The sequence below is a fragment of the Anarrhichthys ocellatus genome, unplaced genomic scaffold (genome assembly GCF_004355925.1).
Source record: "Anarrhichthys ocellatus isolate YVR2014 unplaced genomic scaffold, GSC_Weel_1.0 scaffold1, whole genome shotgun sequence".
NCBI lineage: Eukaryota > Metazoa > Chordata > Actinopteri > Perciformes > Anarhichadidae > Anarrhichthys > Anarrhichthys ocellatus.
The window spans coordinates 10266169-10280855 of NW_022280031.1; the positions used below are offsets into that span (position 1 = coordinate 10266169).

Consider the following 14687-nt stretch of genomic DNA (forward strand, 5'->3'; position numbering starts at 1 on the left):
GGGGGGGGCAGCTGGTGACGCAAACAGGAAGTCCTCTGTAGCATAGGCCGTCTCATTTCGGAGACCACTCGGTCCAGCCTTCGTGGTCCTCAAAGGACACGGCCGACGTGGACCGCGAAGGCTGGGTCTCCCGAAGGATGCAGTTGCTGGATTGGGACATGGGCAGTGTTTACAGTGGAAGCAGATACCGAGAGCCAAGTCAAACCGACCAATAGAAACTCCCGGCACATTCAACAGCGTATGCAAAGATATTTTTTTTTTGAACCAAAGATATTATTTTTTTAACCAAAGATTTTATTTTTTTAACCAAAAATTCTAGTTTCATAAGCAAAACTAACAAATAAATTACTCTCAGTTTATATATTTTCACTTACAAACTTGATTTTTGATTGCAGTGCGAGAAATTTGCTTTTAAAACTTTTTTTTTTGTTTGCGTAATAAAGACACAAATATACCTTCATACTTGTCCAACAGCCCAAAAACACAAAGGTAACCTATGACACAATCCTGACAAGCAGAAAATCCTGACATTTAAGAAACTGGAACCATTCAATGTCCGTGATTGTGAAATCCCTGAAACAATTATTCAACTATCAAAATAGTCCCAGATTAATTATCTGTCAATCAACTGATCAATTAATCAACTAATCTTACGACATATTTTACAAACAAAATGTGAGGAATCTTAGTTATGCCAAAAAATGTGTAAGCTAGACTATATGTCATTATGACAAGCATAACGCACTTCTAATTCCCTTTTTCCCGCAAAGCTTATGAAGTTACAACGTATTGTGCCATGACATGAGCCATCCATTCCCACACTTGACTGTCAACAACAGGATAACTGCACAAGCAAATATACGATTCCTTCATCGTGTAGCCTTTTCTTTCTTTCTCTCAGAGTCATCAGTGCGTTTTTGTAATGTACCAGTCACTCTCTTCCACCAAAGGATCAGAGGTCAGGCAGTTATAAGACTTCTCTTGATGTTGTGTCCCCGGAGGAGCACGGGAAAAAAGACGAGGGGTCGCCAGCTCACTGTACAGTTGTGTGTATATGAGTGTCGTAAGCTAGCATGCTCTTTAGTGTGATTCTCCAGCTCGATTTCTCAAAGCCAAAACAGACTGACAATTGTTGAAATTGTTTCATTTTTTTCTCTCCCGTGGGTTCCAAAGGGTCATCTTTTTCGGAGGGGGAAAACACTGCTAAATTTGGCCCAGTGAGCCGTCATAAGGTTGGCATGAGACTGAAACTCTGTCTTGGCCGAGAACACACACAATATGTGTTGCTGCTAAAAGAATTGGCGCTGATACTTTCATGACCCCCTCATCACTCATGAGAAAGTGGGGACACAGTACGTTAGTGCCGATACACACCCTCATCCAGACATCCAGATAGACCACACAGAAATTATCACCATAACATTGCCCTCCATTATGCAAATGAGTACGCAAGCCCACATTTGACCTGACGGGAACACCATCCGACGTCCTTTATGTACTTCAAAAGCAACAGTGACTGATTCAGGTCAGTGGTCTGTACACCGCCTCCACCTAAATACATCCACACCCTGCTCTATGATCGTGAGTGCACACTCCCATGATACACAGCCAGAGGGATGGTCCTGTTGCTGTGTTTTTGAGGAGCAGCTTGTATCAGTAGTCAGCTGAGTTGATCTTAAATCAGGAACAGGAAATGTGATCTGGGGCTTTGGCTGGTCCAGAACACTGTCCCTATTGTCAGTACACTGCTGTGGCTCACACTGAGAAAACACCGGGGACTTTTAAAGGTTATCTGTCCTGGGAAAAGGTTGGTATTTACTTTCACAACTAGCCTGCGGCACAAAGGTATACCCAAAATGAATATGATGGGTATGAATGGATGATGGCCGAATCACTAAATATGACTTTGTCCTTGTTGTGTTTATGAATACGAAGGCCTATCTGGGGTCGATAAAGGAGCTTCTACAGCAAACTTCTCTATCGGTGTTTACTCTACTAGGGTCGAACCACTGGTCACATGGAGATGGGCAATTCATCTACTATTGATGGACTGTCCCTCACTGGTCATTTTATTAATCCAAGCAGCATACAAAGTCAAATAAAGCAATCTACTGAACTTCTGATGACCTCAATTTATTAAACTGAAGATACTACAGACATTGTGAATGTCCCATCTGAGCTGAAGCAATTAGCTGCTCGTCAATCCGTCAGCTGACGGACAGAAATTTGTTTTGCTAATTGTTTTGTTATTTGATTATTTGTTCATCAAATATGTGATTCTTTAAGCAATAGAACCAATGTGTTGATGGACAAAATCTAATTTGAGGACATTTGTAGGACACTGTATCTGTAATTTGATACATTATCCTGACATTTTGGAGAGCTATTTGCATTTCTATTAGAGGGTTACTCACAATGCAAAGTGAAACCAGCTTCCTACCTCAAGTCAAAACAATACTGACTGTTAGCAACTACACTGCAGTGCAATTGAATTATATGAATTGCAAGCATTACATTAAAACTAGTTAGGGCAGAGTGTGACTCGCAGCTGACGACTGCAGTAGAAGCACAGTGGTGACTTATGTTGACATCAAAATGTCTTCATGTACAACAATGTAGAAAAACCCCACAGTCAGAAGGACAAGAACAATTTCCACATTTCTACTGTTCAGAGGGAACATATAGCCTTTTCTCTGAGATGATGGTGCTGAATTTTCACTTGAACCTTCAGCCTAGTGTTTATGACACAAAGCCAAAGCCCATAGGCTGTTACAACTCGTGGAGCAAAAAGGCCTTTGCAATCAACAGTTTGAGGAGTAAGATGACACTTATCATGCACAGTAGCATGAAGGGCTGATTATTATGACCAGAGTCAAAGAGATACGCTATTGTAAACACACAGAGTGTAGGTGGTGTCGATTCCTTTGGCATGGCCCACGTGAAACTAATGTAACTGTATCCCCCGCTACAGCACCGAGGCTATGACCTCATCCCATCCATGAGAGGGAACCTGGACACATGAGAACTTTATTCCACGCATGGCTGGCGTGTGTGTATGTTCGTGTGTGTGTGTTTTAATTTTTTAGGGACTGGAGGGGTTTGGGTGGGATCTAACAATTTTCACGACTTCCGTCATAACACAGCACACACACTCAGACAACACAGCTGCCCACCCCACGGTCCAACAAACAAGCAAACATGTGTTGCCTAGTAGTGGATGAGTCAAACTTTTCAATGATGTTATGGGCAGAATAGGAAATTCTACACTAGCACTCACAATGAGGGCCTTAATACCATAATTACATAATTATTAACCCTATTCACCACCTTAAAATGGTCATGTTGCCAATTTGTAGGATAATTAAGGCGGGTAATTTAACTTCAGAGTGCAGCATCTGACTCTGGGTCACACCTCAGGACACTTATTCTTATTTTAAAAATCATTATGGAATTTTTTTTTTTTTTTTAATTGCTGAACTGCATTTCTTCAAAAGAAAAGGAGAAAAGAACATCATGAAAATCTCAGCCAGGTGAGCTGTTACACCTGTTGAGTTTTGGACGCAAGCCAGGAGAAGGACAACGTGCATTTAGCCGTGTTTACGCTCGCGGACATGCGTTCTCCTACACGAGAAAGCAGTAAAGTAACAGTTGTGTTACATCTTTGACAGTGAAAGCCTTTTCAAAAGATATAGTTGCAAGTTTGAACTGCGTTTGATAGCTTACTTCACGGTGCACGTTTTAACAAACAATATTAAACATCGCCTACCGTTCAAACACTCCAACTTCATGCGAAACTGCATGCGACACCGAAGGGTCCGACAGCCAGTGTTGAGGTGGCAATGGCAAGTCAGAAAAAAGAAAAGACGGATGCAAACTTCGTCCGGTTGTCTGCCGTTTTCATCTTGGGTCTTTTTGACTAAACTGGTCGTTATTTTGTCAGTTATCAGACTGAAAATTAAACTCAAAAACGTCGGTTCCGTCAGCACATGCCGTTGTCAGAGGTATACAATAAGTACACACAGGACGCGAAGCCCGGCAAAATGTAATCACGTTCACCGTCACCGAAGTCTGCGCTCCACTTGTCCGTCTCCTTCTCACTGACTGTCAGTGGAGGTGAAACTGCTGATACAACCTGCTGGGAGTCACTTTCATCTGCGTGTGTGCTGCTGGTGTGAGGGCTCCATCTGCTGAACCCAGCCGGGTAAGGGTGCTCTCTCTGTGTGTGTGTGTGTGTGTGTGTGTGAGCATCTGTGTGTATTTTGACGGTTCTCTGTGTGCTTTACATCTGGGATAAAAGGAAGTATAGTTACTTCTGACTAAGCTACCACTATACGTTCCTCACAGCAATATCAAGTAGAAATACTGTTTAATGCAATCTAAACATTAATAAACAATATTACTTCCAAATTCTTACATAAGCCTGCAATCTTAAAGACTCTTGTTCATCAACTTTGTTTAATGACACAAAGTCAGTGTTTTCAGTACATACACAAACTGAATACAGGTAATGCATTCAGTTGGCTATGCTGATGATATGACATTAATTGGTCTACTAAAAAACATACAAAGAGTTAAAATACTTGTATCATAAACAACAAGATGTAACGCATACATGACCAATAAAGCTGATTCTGATTCTGATGAGAATGAGGAGCATAATACAGAGGACGGAGAGTAAGAAAAAGGAGCAAGTTTATAGAACTTTTGAATATATATACGTATATAACCCCTGTCACACCTGCCCTGTTGTTAATGGTAAAACACTATCCTGTGCAGACAGTGGAAGAGTTTAACTTCTATGGAATTGCTTTTGGCTGTATAGGCTGAGTTTTACAGAGATATATTTTTCAGCAATGTGTATCTTTAGGACACTTTTATGGCATCAGATGTTTTTAAGGGGACATTTGAGCCCAAAACAGAAAGAAACTGCCCAGAAATATAAATTTGGCCATCGAAAGTATTAGAAAACCACAGAACCAAAAATACACACATCAGGCCAAGTAGAAGGCCTCAAATACCTGTAGAATATAATTCAAACCAACAAACGTAATTGTCTTTGTGCAGGTGGCTGCTGCAGAGCCCTCAAAACCTGCAAGAGCATGTAAAAATGTATTTAGACTGTATGTTTATTGAATTCTTGATATGCTGCTAATTTACCACGTAGCTCCTTCTGTGCCAACATGTTTATTTTACTGTACTCTATGATATGCCTTCTTCCTGATGTTTCTGTATTTTTATTTTGGGATCTTAACTCCTAGTGAAGCCAAACGCAAATGTTCACATCGATGGACAATGCAGTTCTATTCCATGTGGGATGCACACACACGCACACACACACACACACACACACACACACACACACACACACACACACACAGACATAGGCAACAAATTGACTCTTAATTTAGACAGAGCTGCCCATTCTCACATGTCCTCTCCCAAACTGAACTCTCTCTGTCTCACACAGTTTCCTCATACTGCTTGTGGCCAAATCTCCTCCACCCTCTGCCAAAAAAAAAAAAAATCAACATCATTCGATCCATGAAGATAAACCAATCTGCGACAAACAAACTAGTGAAGCTGAGTGTTTTATTTAATATGACCCAGGCCAGTCCTGAGAGGGAGTCAATAGCTTTGCTGTTGTTCAGTAAAATTGTGTCTTGGGGGGAAATTAGGGCCTGAGTTAAGAAAAAAAACTGCTATCAACGAAACTCAGTCTAATTACAACAACAGCATGTCTTTTTGCTTGTGCTCTTGGCAGGACTTAACAGTCCATCTCTGTAGTCACGGGGTTGACTGTGTCCTGAATCATTTGAGAGACGTACAAGCAAATTGAATTTCATAGCAGGTCTCTGTTTCGAACAGCTTCTTCTATTTGCACATGTAGAGAATGCTTGGTGACATTTTCATTCAAAACACTTTCTGTTCCGAAAATGAATTAATTCACTGTTTTGTTATAGCGTTGCCCTTTACAAATAGTTCATGTCATGTCAATCGTATCAACATAGGTCTGTGAATGACCACATGTTCAAATTATATACAAAATGATACCTAAAGGAGTTGATAGCTGAAAGTAAGTATCAATTGAGAAGTAAAATAAACTTAGGAATAAAGTCACTTTCCATCATTGAATTAAAAAGGGCCATGAACAACACTAATTTAGCTTGTGGCACAATTATTAAGACCACTCATGTAACCTATTGAGCAGGTATGCTAAACCATAAGCACAGTGTCGGCTTTACAGGAACTTTGAAATTCTAAAACACACTTTTTGCAAATAACTACACACGTTTATTTACATTAGACACATCAACAATCACCTGCACCCAGAATGCACACGTGAAAACACCTGTAACCAATTAGACCACTTAGCAATCAGAGCTTGAACACTATAAATAGGATTCAGGTTTGTTCTGTGATGTGTACAACAATGGAGGCACATTTTGGAGAGAGAGTTAGAGGACTGTAAATGCAATATACTGGATTTTGTTTACAATACAATATGTAAATGTCATCTTCAATTTAAGTAATTGTGTCAGATTCTGTTATGGGTATATGAGTATTGAGAATTAACACATTTGTTTGTTTCCCCATTTCATTTGCATTCATAATTTATATTTACAACACGCTACAAATGAGCATGTGACATGCTCTTGTCACATGCAGTTGGCATGTGACAAGAGCTATTTATTTGGTGCTTTGTGTGTAAGGTTTTTGCAAAGAGGGCACTAGTTTCAAGAATTGAGTTTTAGCAGTTGCAAAACAAACTGCAGCAAAACGGATGAAGTTGGCACCATCATTTGTGTTTCTGTTAACATGTCATCAGTTATCAATAGAGCTATTTGTACACCGTTTCTGCCGTCATAAGGGCAGTGCCACTGCTAGATAGCTTACGAGTGTTTGGATCTGTGAAGATGTGGGCCTGACTGGATTATAGAGAGAGAGAGAGAGGGTCAGTTATTGGACCCCTCAGTAAAAACATCCTCACCTTACAGTACAATGACAGTATGAGCAAGATGCTTTTGAAAAGTCATCCTCAAAATCTTGTCACCAGACGCTCATAGAGATGCAGTTTTATACAGAATCCCTGAGAGGATTTTAAAGACTGAAAGCCAGAACGGTGGAGAAGGGAAGAGACACACATGGCATACATGGGTAGGACTCCAAGGTGAAGTTTTGTGGCCAGTAGGGCTCACTCCTCTTCCAGTCACAGGAAGCCAGTAGGAATGAGAGGAATGCAGTCAGGCAATGGTGATGGAGGGAGCAGCAGTTGCAGGGCAGATAGCCAACAAGAGTAAAAGAAAAGGAGGCAGTCAGGGAAATGATAGGGAGAGTGAAAAAGTGATTAAAGAGTGGAAAGGGCTGGGGAGTAAATCATTAAGATGCACAATCAGGCAAAAGACAAAAACATTGGGATGTCCAATGGCGGCTTTTGTATTTCCATGCAAGAGTAATTGCTCGCTCTGATATTGACAGTTTGATGGGGATAATCTGCGTGATATTGGAGGAGTCACTGACGGAAATGCCACAGTACATTATTGTGACCTGTGGAATGTTTGGAGTTATCAGTCAAACAGATTTCCTGGTATTGGGTGGAGGCTGGGGGTCAACAAACAAGAATTAGCTTTTTACCATCCAGGGGGTCATCCTACCTTACAGACACACACATGTACACACATGCACAGACATGCAGACAGCACACTCAGACATGCACACAAAAACGTGCAAAACAGCCAAACATACAATTCCTTTGTCTCTTTATCTCTTCAGCTTTTTTAGCTCATTGTTTCATTTTTACTGCAACTTCACTGTTTTGATTTAGTTTCCCTGCTCTCATCAAACCTGCTGAGGCACTGATACATCCCTTGTACACCACCTGCCTAAGCACCACCTGCAGTAAGCTGCCAAAGAGCCAAATTCCTTAGCAGATGGTGCAGACCAAACAATGTTTGCCACAACATCTTCATAAGGAGATGTCAATGTTGTCTTCAGCTTGTTGCACTGCCCAGGGTGCCAGGAAATAAATCTGTTAATTTAGCTTTAAATCACCAGTTAATGCAGAATGCAGAAAAGAAAAAAGAAATTCAACTAAACTAAAGATCTTCAGATCATTGCCATGTTTTGACATGAAAGAAAGAAAAGCTCCATTACATATTTAAAACAGTGGTTGCGCAGTACCTGAGCTCTGCACAACACATACCATTAAACGTGTTCAGGTAGGCGAGGCTAAGCGCCAGTAAGCAGCTGTGTGGTAACTTTGAACCGAGAAGGGCGCTCGAGGCTGCTCGCTGTGGCGGGTAGCCTCTGAAGCCTTTCCATTCCCAACAGCAAAGCAAAGTCAACCCACAAAGGGGATAAATAGCACTCAGCGCTTGCCTAGTTTCTCTGGAAACTGACTGTGATGCTGGAAAGTGTTGCTTTCACGACGCCTTCACACTTCTATGTGCACACGTGGAAAAAGGTCAATACATATATGGTTCAGAACAGTGTGTACCCCTTTCAGAAGGTATATGTGACATGCCTTTTAAAGTATCATACGTGTCAAACTGAAGAAACTCACTACGAGGGAATTTCACTTGAGCTGCTGTGAAAGTTAATGCTCATTTTGAGAAATTCTTGTGATCGTCTGTTGTTCATTAGGCACTTATATCGAGTGAAACCTCCAAATATAATGACAGAAACAATAAATTTTTAAACATATTGGTGCCATTTAAGTCATGACCTGGATAATAATGTAAAGAAATGTGGAAAAGACAACAACTTATCGTGAACATGAACTTAATATTTCCTTCCTCAATGACAAACCACAAAATCTGTTTAACTGCACATTTTTTTCCTGTACGGTTAAACTTCCACATGGTAGTTTTATCTCAATTAGAGCAGATTATTGCAGTAAAAATACTCTTCCACAAGGAGGTGGTACACAAACAAATGACCGCGTCTGCTGTTTGTTATCTGAACACAAATAACAGCCCGTTCAAGAGTTGGAAGTGAACTTACTATCAGCCGCTCATTAGTATCACGCACATCAATCCACTGTGCTCCTTCTTCACTCGTTTGCAGCGCTCACTTGACCACGGTTGGCAGCCTGTGATGAAGCTGTGATGAAGACCAGAGCTGGCTCAATGAGAGGTGATCTGTTTTGGATCGCCATACTGTCGCCATACTGTCGCCATACTGCCAAGTTACTGTACTGTCCTTCAGCAATTTGGACAATGTGATGGAACAATTACAAATCCAAGTTATTTTGGTAATTGAAAACAAATTTTAGAGAAACCTTCTCAAAAAGTATTTATGTAAGTTTCTTAAATTACGTACTTAAAAGTTAACACATTTCGAGAGGACTTAAGAGCTCCACACAAGACAAATGTCACGTCTTTGAAAGCAAAACATACGACGTAACCAATCCTTCTGTGTCCTCAGCTGACACCCACTCGGCTTGATTTAGACACTTTAGAGGGAGAGGTTGGTCCCTGAGGGCCACTTCCAGCTGACTGTGGCATCTTAACCTGCTGCCCCTCGACCTTTACAAACCAAACAAACCCGGAGTTTCATGATTTATCAAAATGACACAAATGTGGACCATCAAGTTCTTTAAGTTATTTATACAGTTTGGCTGCTAAGACTGATTACTTTGTTGTACCCTGATAAAATGAAGTATATTCCATGTTTATCTTCCTGATTAGCAAAGAGTAACAAATATCCATCACAAGTTCCTACAAGTCCCGAAGACGAAGATTCAAATCACAGAGGACATTTGAGAAAGAGAAACCAGTATTTGCATAGAAATAGTTGCACTCTTGCATAACAATGCATTAGAATATATGAATTTTCATTCATTCTAATCCATACATTTTCTGTCAATCAACTAATCGACTAATGGACAAATCATTTCAGTTCAATCCCTGAACCATACAATATGGCACAAGGTGCTCTTTGCTGATAACCTCATTTTAAAGGTTTTAGTTCAACAGAGCATTTTTCAGATTTTAAGTGAGACTAATTTTACTAATTTTGGCTGTGGATTCTGAGAAATATTGAATCTATCCAAGGTGAGTCTGGATTCCTTAAGCTCTTAGGTTTTATCAGTATTAAACTCCCTAAAACAGTAATTTGTGTTCTTTGCAGCAGGGACAAGGCCAAATAAACCATGAATGTCATCATTATAACCCCATTATTTTCAGAGAGAACACAGAGTACTTACAGTCTGATTTATTGCCCAACAAACCACGTAGACAAGCCTCTAAAAAAGAAGCAGCACGGGAGAGTAAAAATAGAGCGAACGTTTAGTGTTTTTGGGCGAGAAAAGGCTGAGGCGAGCATTTCATCTTATGCAGCGAGATTTATGTACAGTACACAAAAACAAGGAAGGATCGGGTGAAAAACTAAACCGGCTACAGCGGACTCTACTAACTTCTTACTTACTTTCTAATCACTTTAATTGATTTCTATAAAAAGATGTGTCCTTGGGCAAAAAATGTATGCATGCACAAGCAACATTTGACAACTCAAGTCATGTCAACATTTGTTTTCAACTTTTGGTGTCCTTGCTTGAAAGTGCAGTTATTCAGTGTAGAGGACAGCTGGTGTTGTGACAGCAATGTGTTAACCAAACGTCTTCTGAACACATTCTCACTCAATCTCGATATCTTTCTGTGCTTGTCTCCCTTCAGCATTGCAGTGAGGGACTGCTGTTGTGTGTCTCCTTCATTCTTTGCACTTCAATACTTTTCCTGGACACACTACCTCTCCAGGGTGGGTGGGTCTGTTTCCAATTTTCTCCCCTTTCCCGTCCCGAGAAAGGACACTTCCAAAACCAAACAAATAACACAAAAAAAACGCGTTCCAGTTATTTGTTATTTTTTTGCTGTTTCTCACCACAGCGTTCTTCTTGCACATGGTTTATGTCTATGTGATTTTGAAGCGTTTGCAGTGATATCAATGTAAAGAGTAGCCGCTCCACTGAATCCAGAACAAACCCGAGCTTCTCACAGCTGAAGCCAACCAAAGTTGACCACCGGTAGTAACAACGAGGATGAACCAAAGCAACAAAGATAATCTTCCATTTCAGCAAAACTGCCAGCTAAAATCCCCTCTATAAAGTATAATACGTAAACGATTGCCATACTTTCCTAGTGATATACAGTCATTTAAGGAAACAGCTGTTACACTCTTTCACTGATAGATATGTGATGTGTAAATGTGAAACATCACCTACCGGTTTTGGGTGCTGACATCCAGTGAGAGGTCCTTCCGTGCTCCCACAGCAGTCCAGTCAATCACAGAGGCAGCGGTCAGACAGGCTGGGAGTCTCGGGCAGAAGATAGATCCGGGGAGTGGTGCCGCAGCGCTGGAGCCTGGCTGTGCACTGACAGAGGGAGTCACAGTCAACTGCTTGACACAACCCTCTGACTTGGCTGTGTCTTGCACTTCCTCTCATGTGAGTTCTCTCTCTCTCTCTCTCTCTCTCTCTCTCTCTCTCTCTCTCTTAATCACTCACCACAAATTCTCTCTTTCAGAGAAGACACAGTTGCTCTGCCCTATCAGCCCCCTGAAACTTTTTGTCAGTGCTGCCCCTGTACCAGAAGCTCCAGGGATGGAGGGAGGGGGAGAGGGGCTGTGTGTTTGTGTGTGTGTGTGTGTGTGTGTGTGTGTGTGTGTGTGTGTGTGCGCTTCGGAAAGAAAGAGAAAGAGAGAGAGAGAGACAGATTGTGCAGTCGCTCGTCTGACAGACAATAGCAGGAAGTGTAGCTTTAGGATGGACAAAGTGCGCAGGACAGAAATAGGAAAGCTGCATCGAGCTTCACAAGTGTTAAAAAGACATAGCCTATTACTGTAGTTTTACATTACATGCAGTCCATTAATACTGTAAACAAAAATATAAAAAGCAATTATGATGTTGGTGTGTCTCACTGTCATCTCATTCCCAGGGCGTCAATAAAATGATGAATTGTCACAGCTGTCCGTGTCTGACCAACGCACAAGACACCCCTTAGCGTCTGTATTAAGTGTGATTTATGCCTGACACATACAGGCTTGCACAGTTAAAGTCACGTCATACCATCACTGCCCTTTGCGGGGCTTCCGTGTGGCAGGTTTTCGCCTGTTCATGCACATCCAACGTTATCTAACTATGGAACTTTAAGAACTTTAAGAATGGTGGTTTGCTGCGGCGAGAAACTTGCACGGATTACAATAGATCAAAACGTTTCCTTGTCACCATAAAGTTTAACCGAGGCTTGAGACGCACCAGACTTTCACGTGACTCCAATGTAAACTCATCTGCGCTGCGGCAATAGTAGTGTTTCGGAAGTCTGGTGAATTAGTATATCTGGCGATAAAGTCCGCTCAGGGTTGCCCGGATGGAGGATGGATGGATGAGTCAAACAAACACAGGACTTTCACCCAGGAGACCGTTGTCCGTGTCCCATGTGAAACCAAAACTTGACGTAGAGTAATTTGATCTTTTCCTTATTCTAACCAAGTAATTTTATTTTTTGCGTCAACATAACCAAGTCTTTTTTGTTTGAATTAACAACGTTAACCACGTGTTTACTGCAAGCGTAGTGCATTAGAAAGTGACGCTAAGGGATCCTGATCTTATCTCTGCGAACACAATGACAACCCGCTTTGATTATTCTTGGTTGCATATTAATGTAAAAAACAAACGCAGGTTGTAATTTAATGATATAAATGCTGGTATTTTCTAAGGTACAAGGATTCTGGTAATTGAAAATTGCCCCGGAAATACGGGCAGAAAAGACGAGTTACAGCATGTGGTGAGATCTGTGACGAGTTTGAGATTCATTCATATAAAATTACAACATCAAAGAGCTCAAAATGAATCCTGTGTTCACTACGCTCAAATTCAAAATAACATAAGTCCTGAGATGAGAATGGATCACATGGATCTCATGTATTAATCTTTCCAGTTTTTCTATCTGATGTCAAGATCTCTGCATGTAGAATGCCCCTAAATGTACAATGATCATTATCATGCATGTTTTAACATGTTTTATTCTGCCCTTATTAACCAACACATCTTTTATCCGACCCGTCACAAACCTTTCAGCAGACATAACAATGCCACAGACAGACACAACAAGTCAATAGCAAACTGCAGCCAACACAACACACATTAGTCCTGTTAAGTTGAATTATCCTTGTTGACTTTAGGGAGTGCACACTCCATGTTATTCTCTGTCTGCTGAAGAAATGCAGCTAAAAAGGTCGACAGCCATTCTGACCTCAACTGCTGTGTGGTCTGGCTCTCTCCACTACTGCGCGAGCAGCTATGGATTAGCTTTCTGGTTGAAATGTAACTTCATCCTTTGGGAAAACATACTGACCAAAGGAAACTCATGTTTGGGGGTTGTGAACCTTTGTCCTCATGACAAGTGAGAGGGATTCTGAGGGTAGCGTGCCATGGTCTCAGTTTCACCTCAAACAACCGTTCTCAAAAGTGAAGGACTCTGATGTGCAAATTTCATATCTACAAACAAAAGCTTAAAAGCAACAACTTGATGGCTGCAGTTGGATGCACGCCCTGCCTTATTATAACAACAACAAAGTATCTCATCATTTAAAGAAATGCTATTGTCTGTGTTTCCACATTTTCAACATAAACTTTCCAGATATCCAATTTCCACTGAGCCAACATGAGAGCATCTGGGTTTTAATATGCATAAAGAAACAACCTACATTAGATGAACCCACTTTTCGAGCCCTGTGGACACAAATTCTTTACAATCTGGTGTAATCAATGTTGAGTCGGGCACTGACTCTCGATACAAATAGCTAACCTGTTCCTTTTGGAGCACAGAGAGGAAAAGGAGACCAAAAGATATACGTCAAAGCTGATAAGAAGCAGGTTAGGAGTCCTGGAGGAATACAATGGGATTTGCATCATCTGGAAACGCGAGGTGCTCACAGGCCGTTTCAAGTTCCGAAAGATTAGCGTGAGGAGGAGCAGTAGGAAAGGGGGGCGTCTTTATCTGCCGGACCAGTCGAGACAGATCACAAGAAGTGGAATAAACTGGAAACGTCTTATCAGCTTGAGAATGACCATCTTTTTTCCCATTATGCGTTTAAACTTAACTACTTTCTGAATGCCCCTCATGGCATTTGCAAGAAAATTATTGCCACCAAAAATGATTTGCTTTAGTTCTGGGCATCATTTGAAATGTTAAGAGTTTTGATAATTGTGCGAATGCATTTCCAGAGTTTCAGGAACCAACTGAACCTGAACTTAACTAAACATAAACATGCTTTTCTGCACAACTCTTTTTTCAGTTCTTAAAAGTTGTCTCATCAAGTTCAAGTGAGCAAGAACGTTTGCATAAAAAATTGTCTCAAATTGAAAATTTCTAAAGCAGGTCACAAATACAAACCTTGATTGTAAGAAAAACAGACAGGCTTAGTTGTTCCCTAAACAGCTGGACACAAGATTTAAAAAATGTCGTACTCAAACAGGAGTAAATTTGTTGTGGACTATTTTCAGCTGCATGCCGATTAATACACATTCGGTGGTCTTGTGTGTATTTATAACGGCAGGACAGTGTATGTGGGATTTACTCAAAATAAACGTTGGTGCCTGTTCATTGTAATAAAGGAACAGTTACCCGGTGTTTTTCAAGGAATCAATTGAGGTCTGTAGCTAAAAGGATGTTATATCAGGACTTGGCAGT

General features: G+C 41.0%; 1 protein-coding gene across 3 annotated transcripts in view; it reads right to left on the bottom strand.

The window, feature by feature from the left end:
- Positions 1-11415, bottom strand: part of LOC116381975 (histone deacetylase 7-like) — a 45623-nt gene extending 34208 nt beyond the window's left edge. For 2 of the 3 annotated variants that reach the window (XM_031844599.1, XM_031844573.1), the window contains exon 1: positions 3767-5630. In XM_031844599.1, the coding sequence (XP_031700459.1) occupies positions 3767-3800 (34 nt within the window). In that variant the 5' untranslated portion in view covers positions 3801-5630. Of the gene's footprint in view, positions 1-3766; positions 5631-11218 lie in introns of those variants that run through there. The other variant, XM_031844590.1, reaches the window with a different exon arrangement.
- Between the last annotated feature and the right edge of the window lie 3272 nt (positions 11416-14687).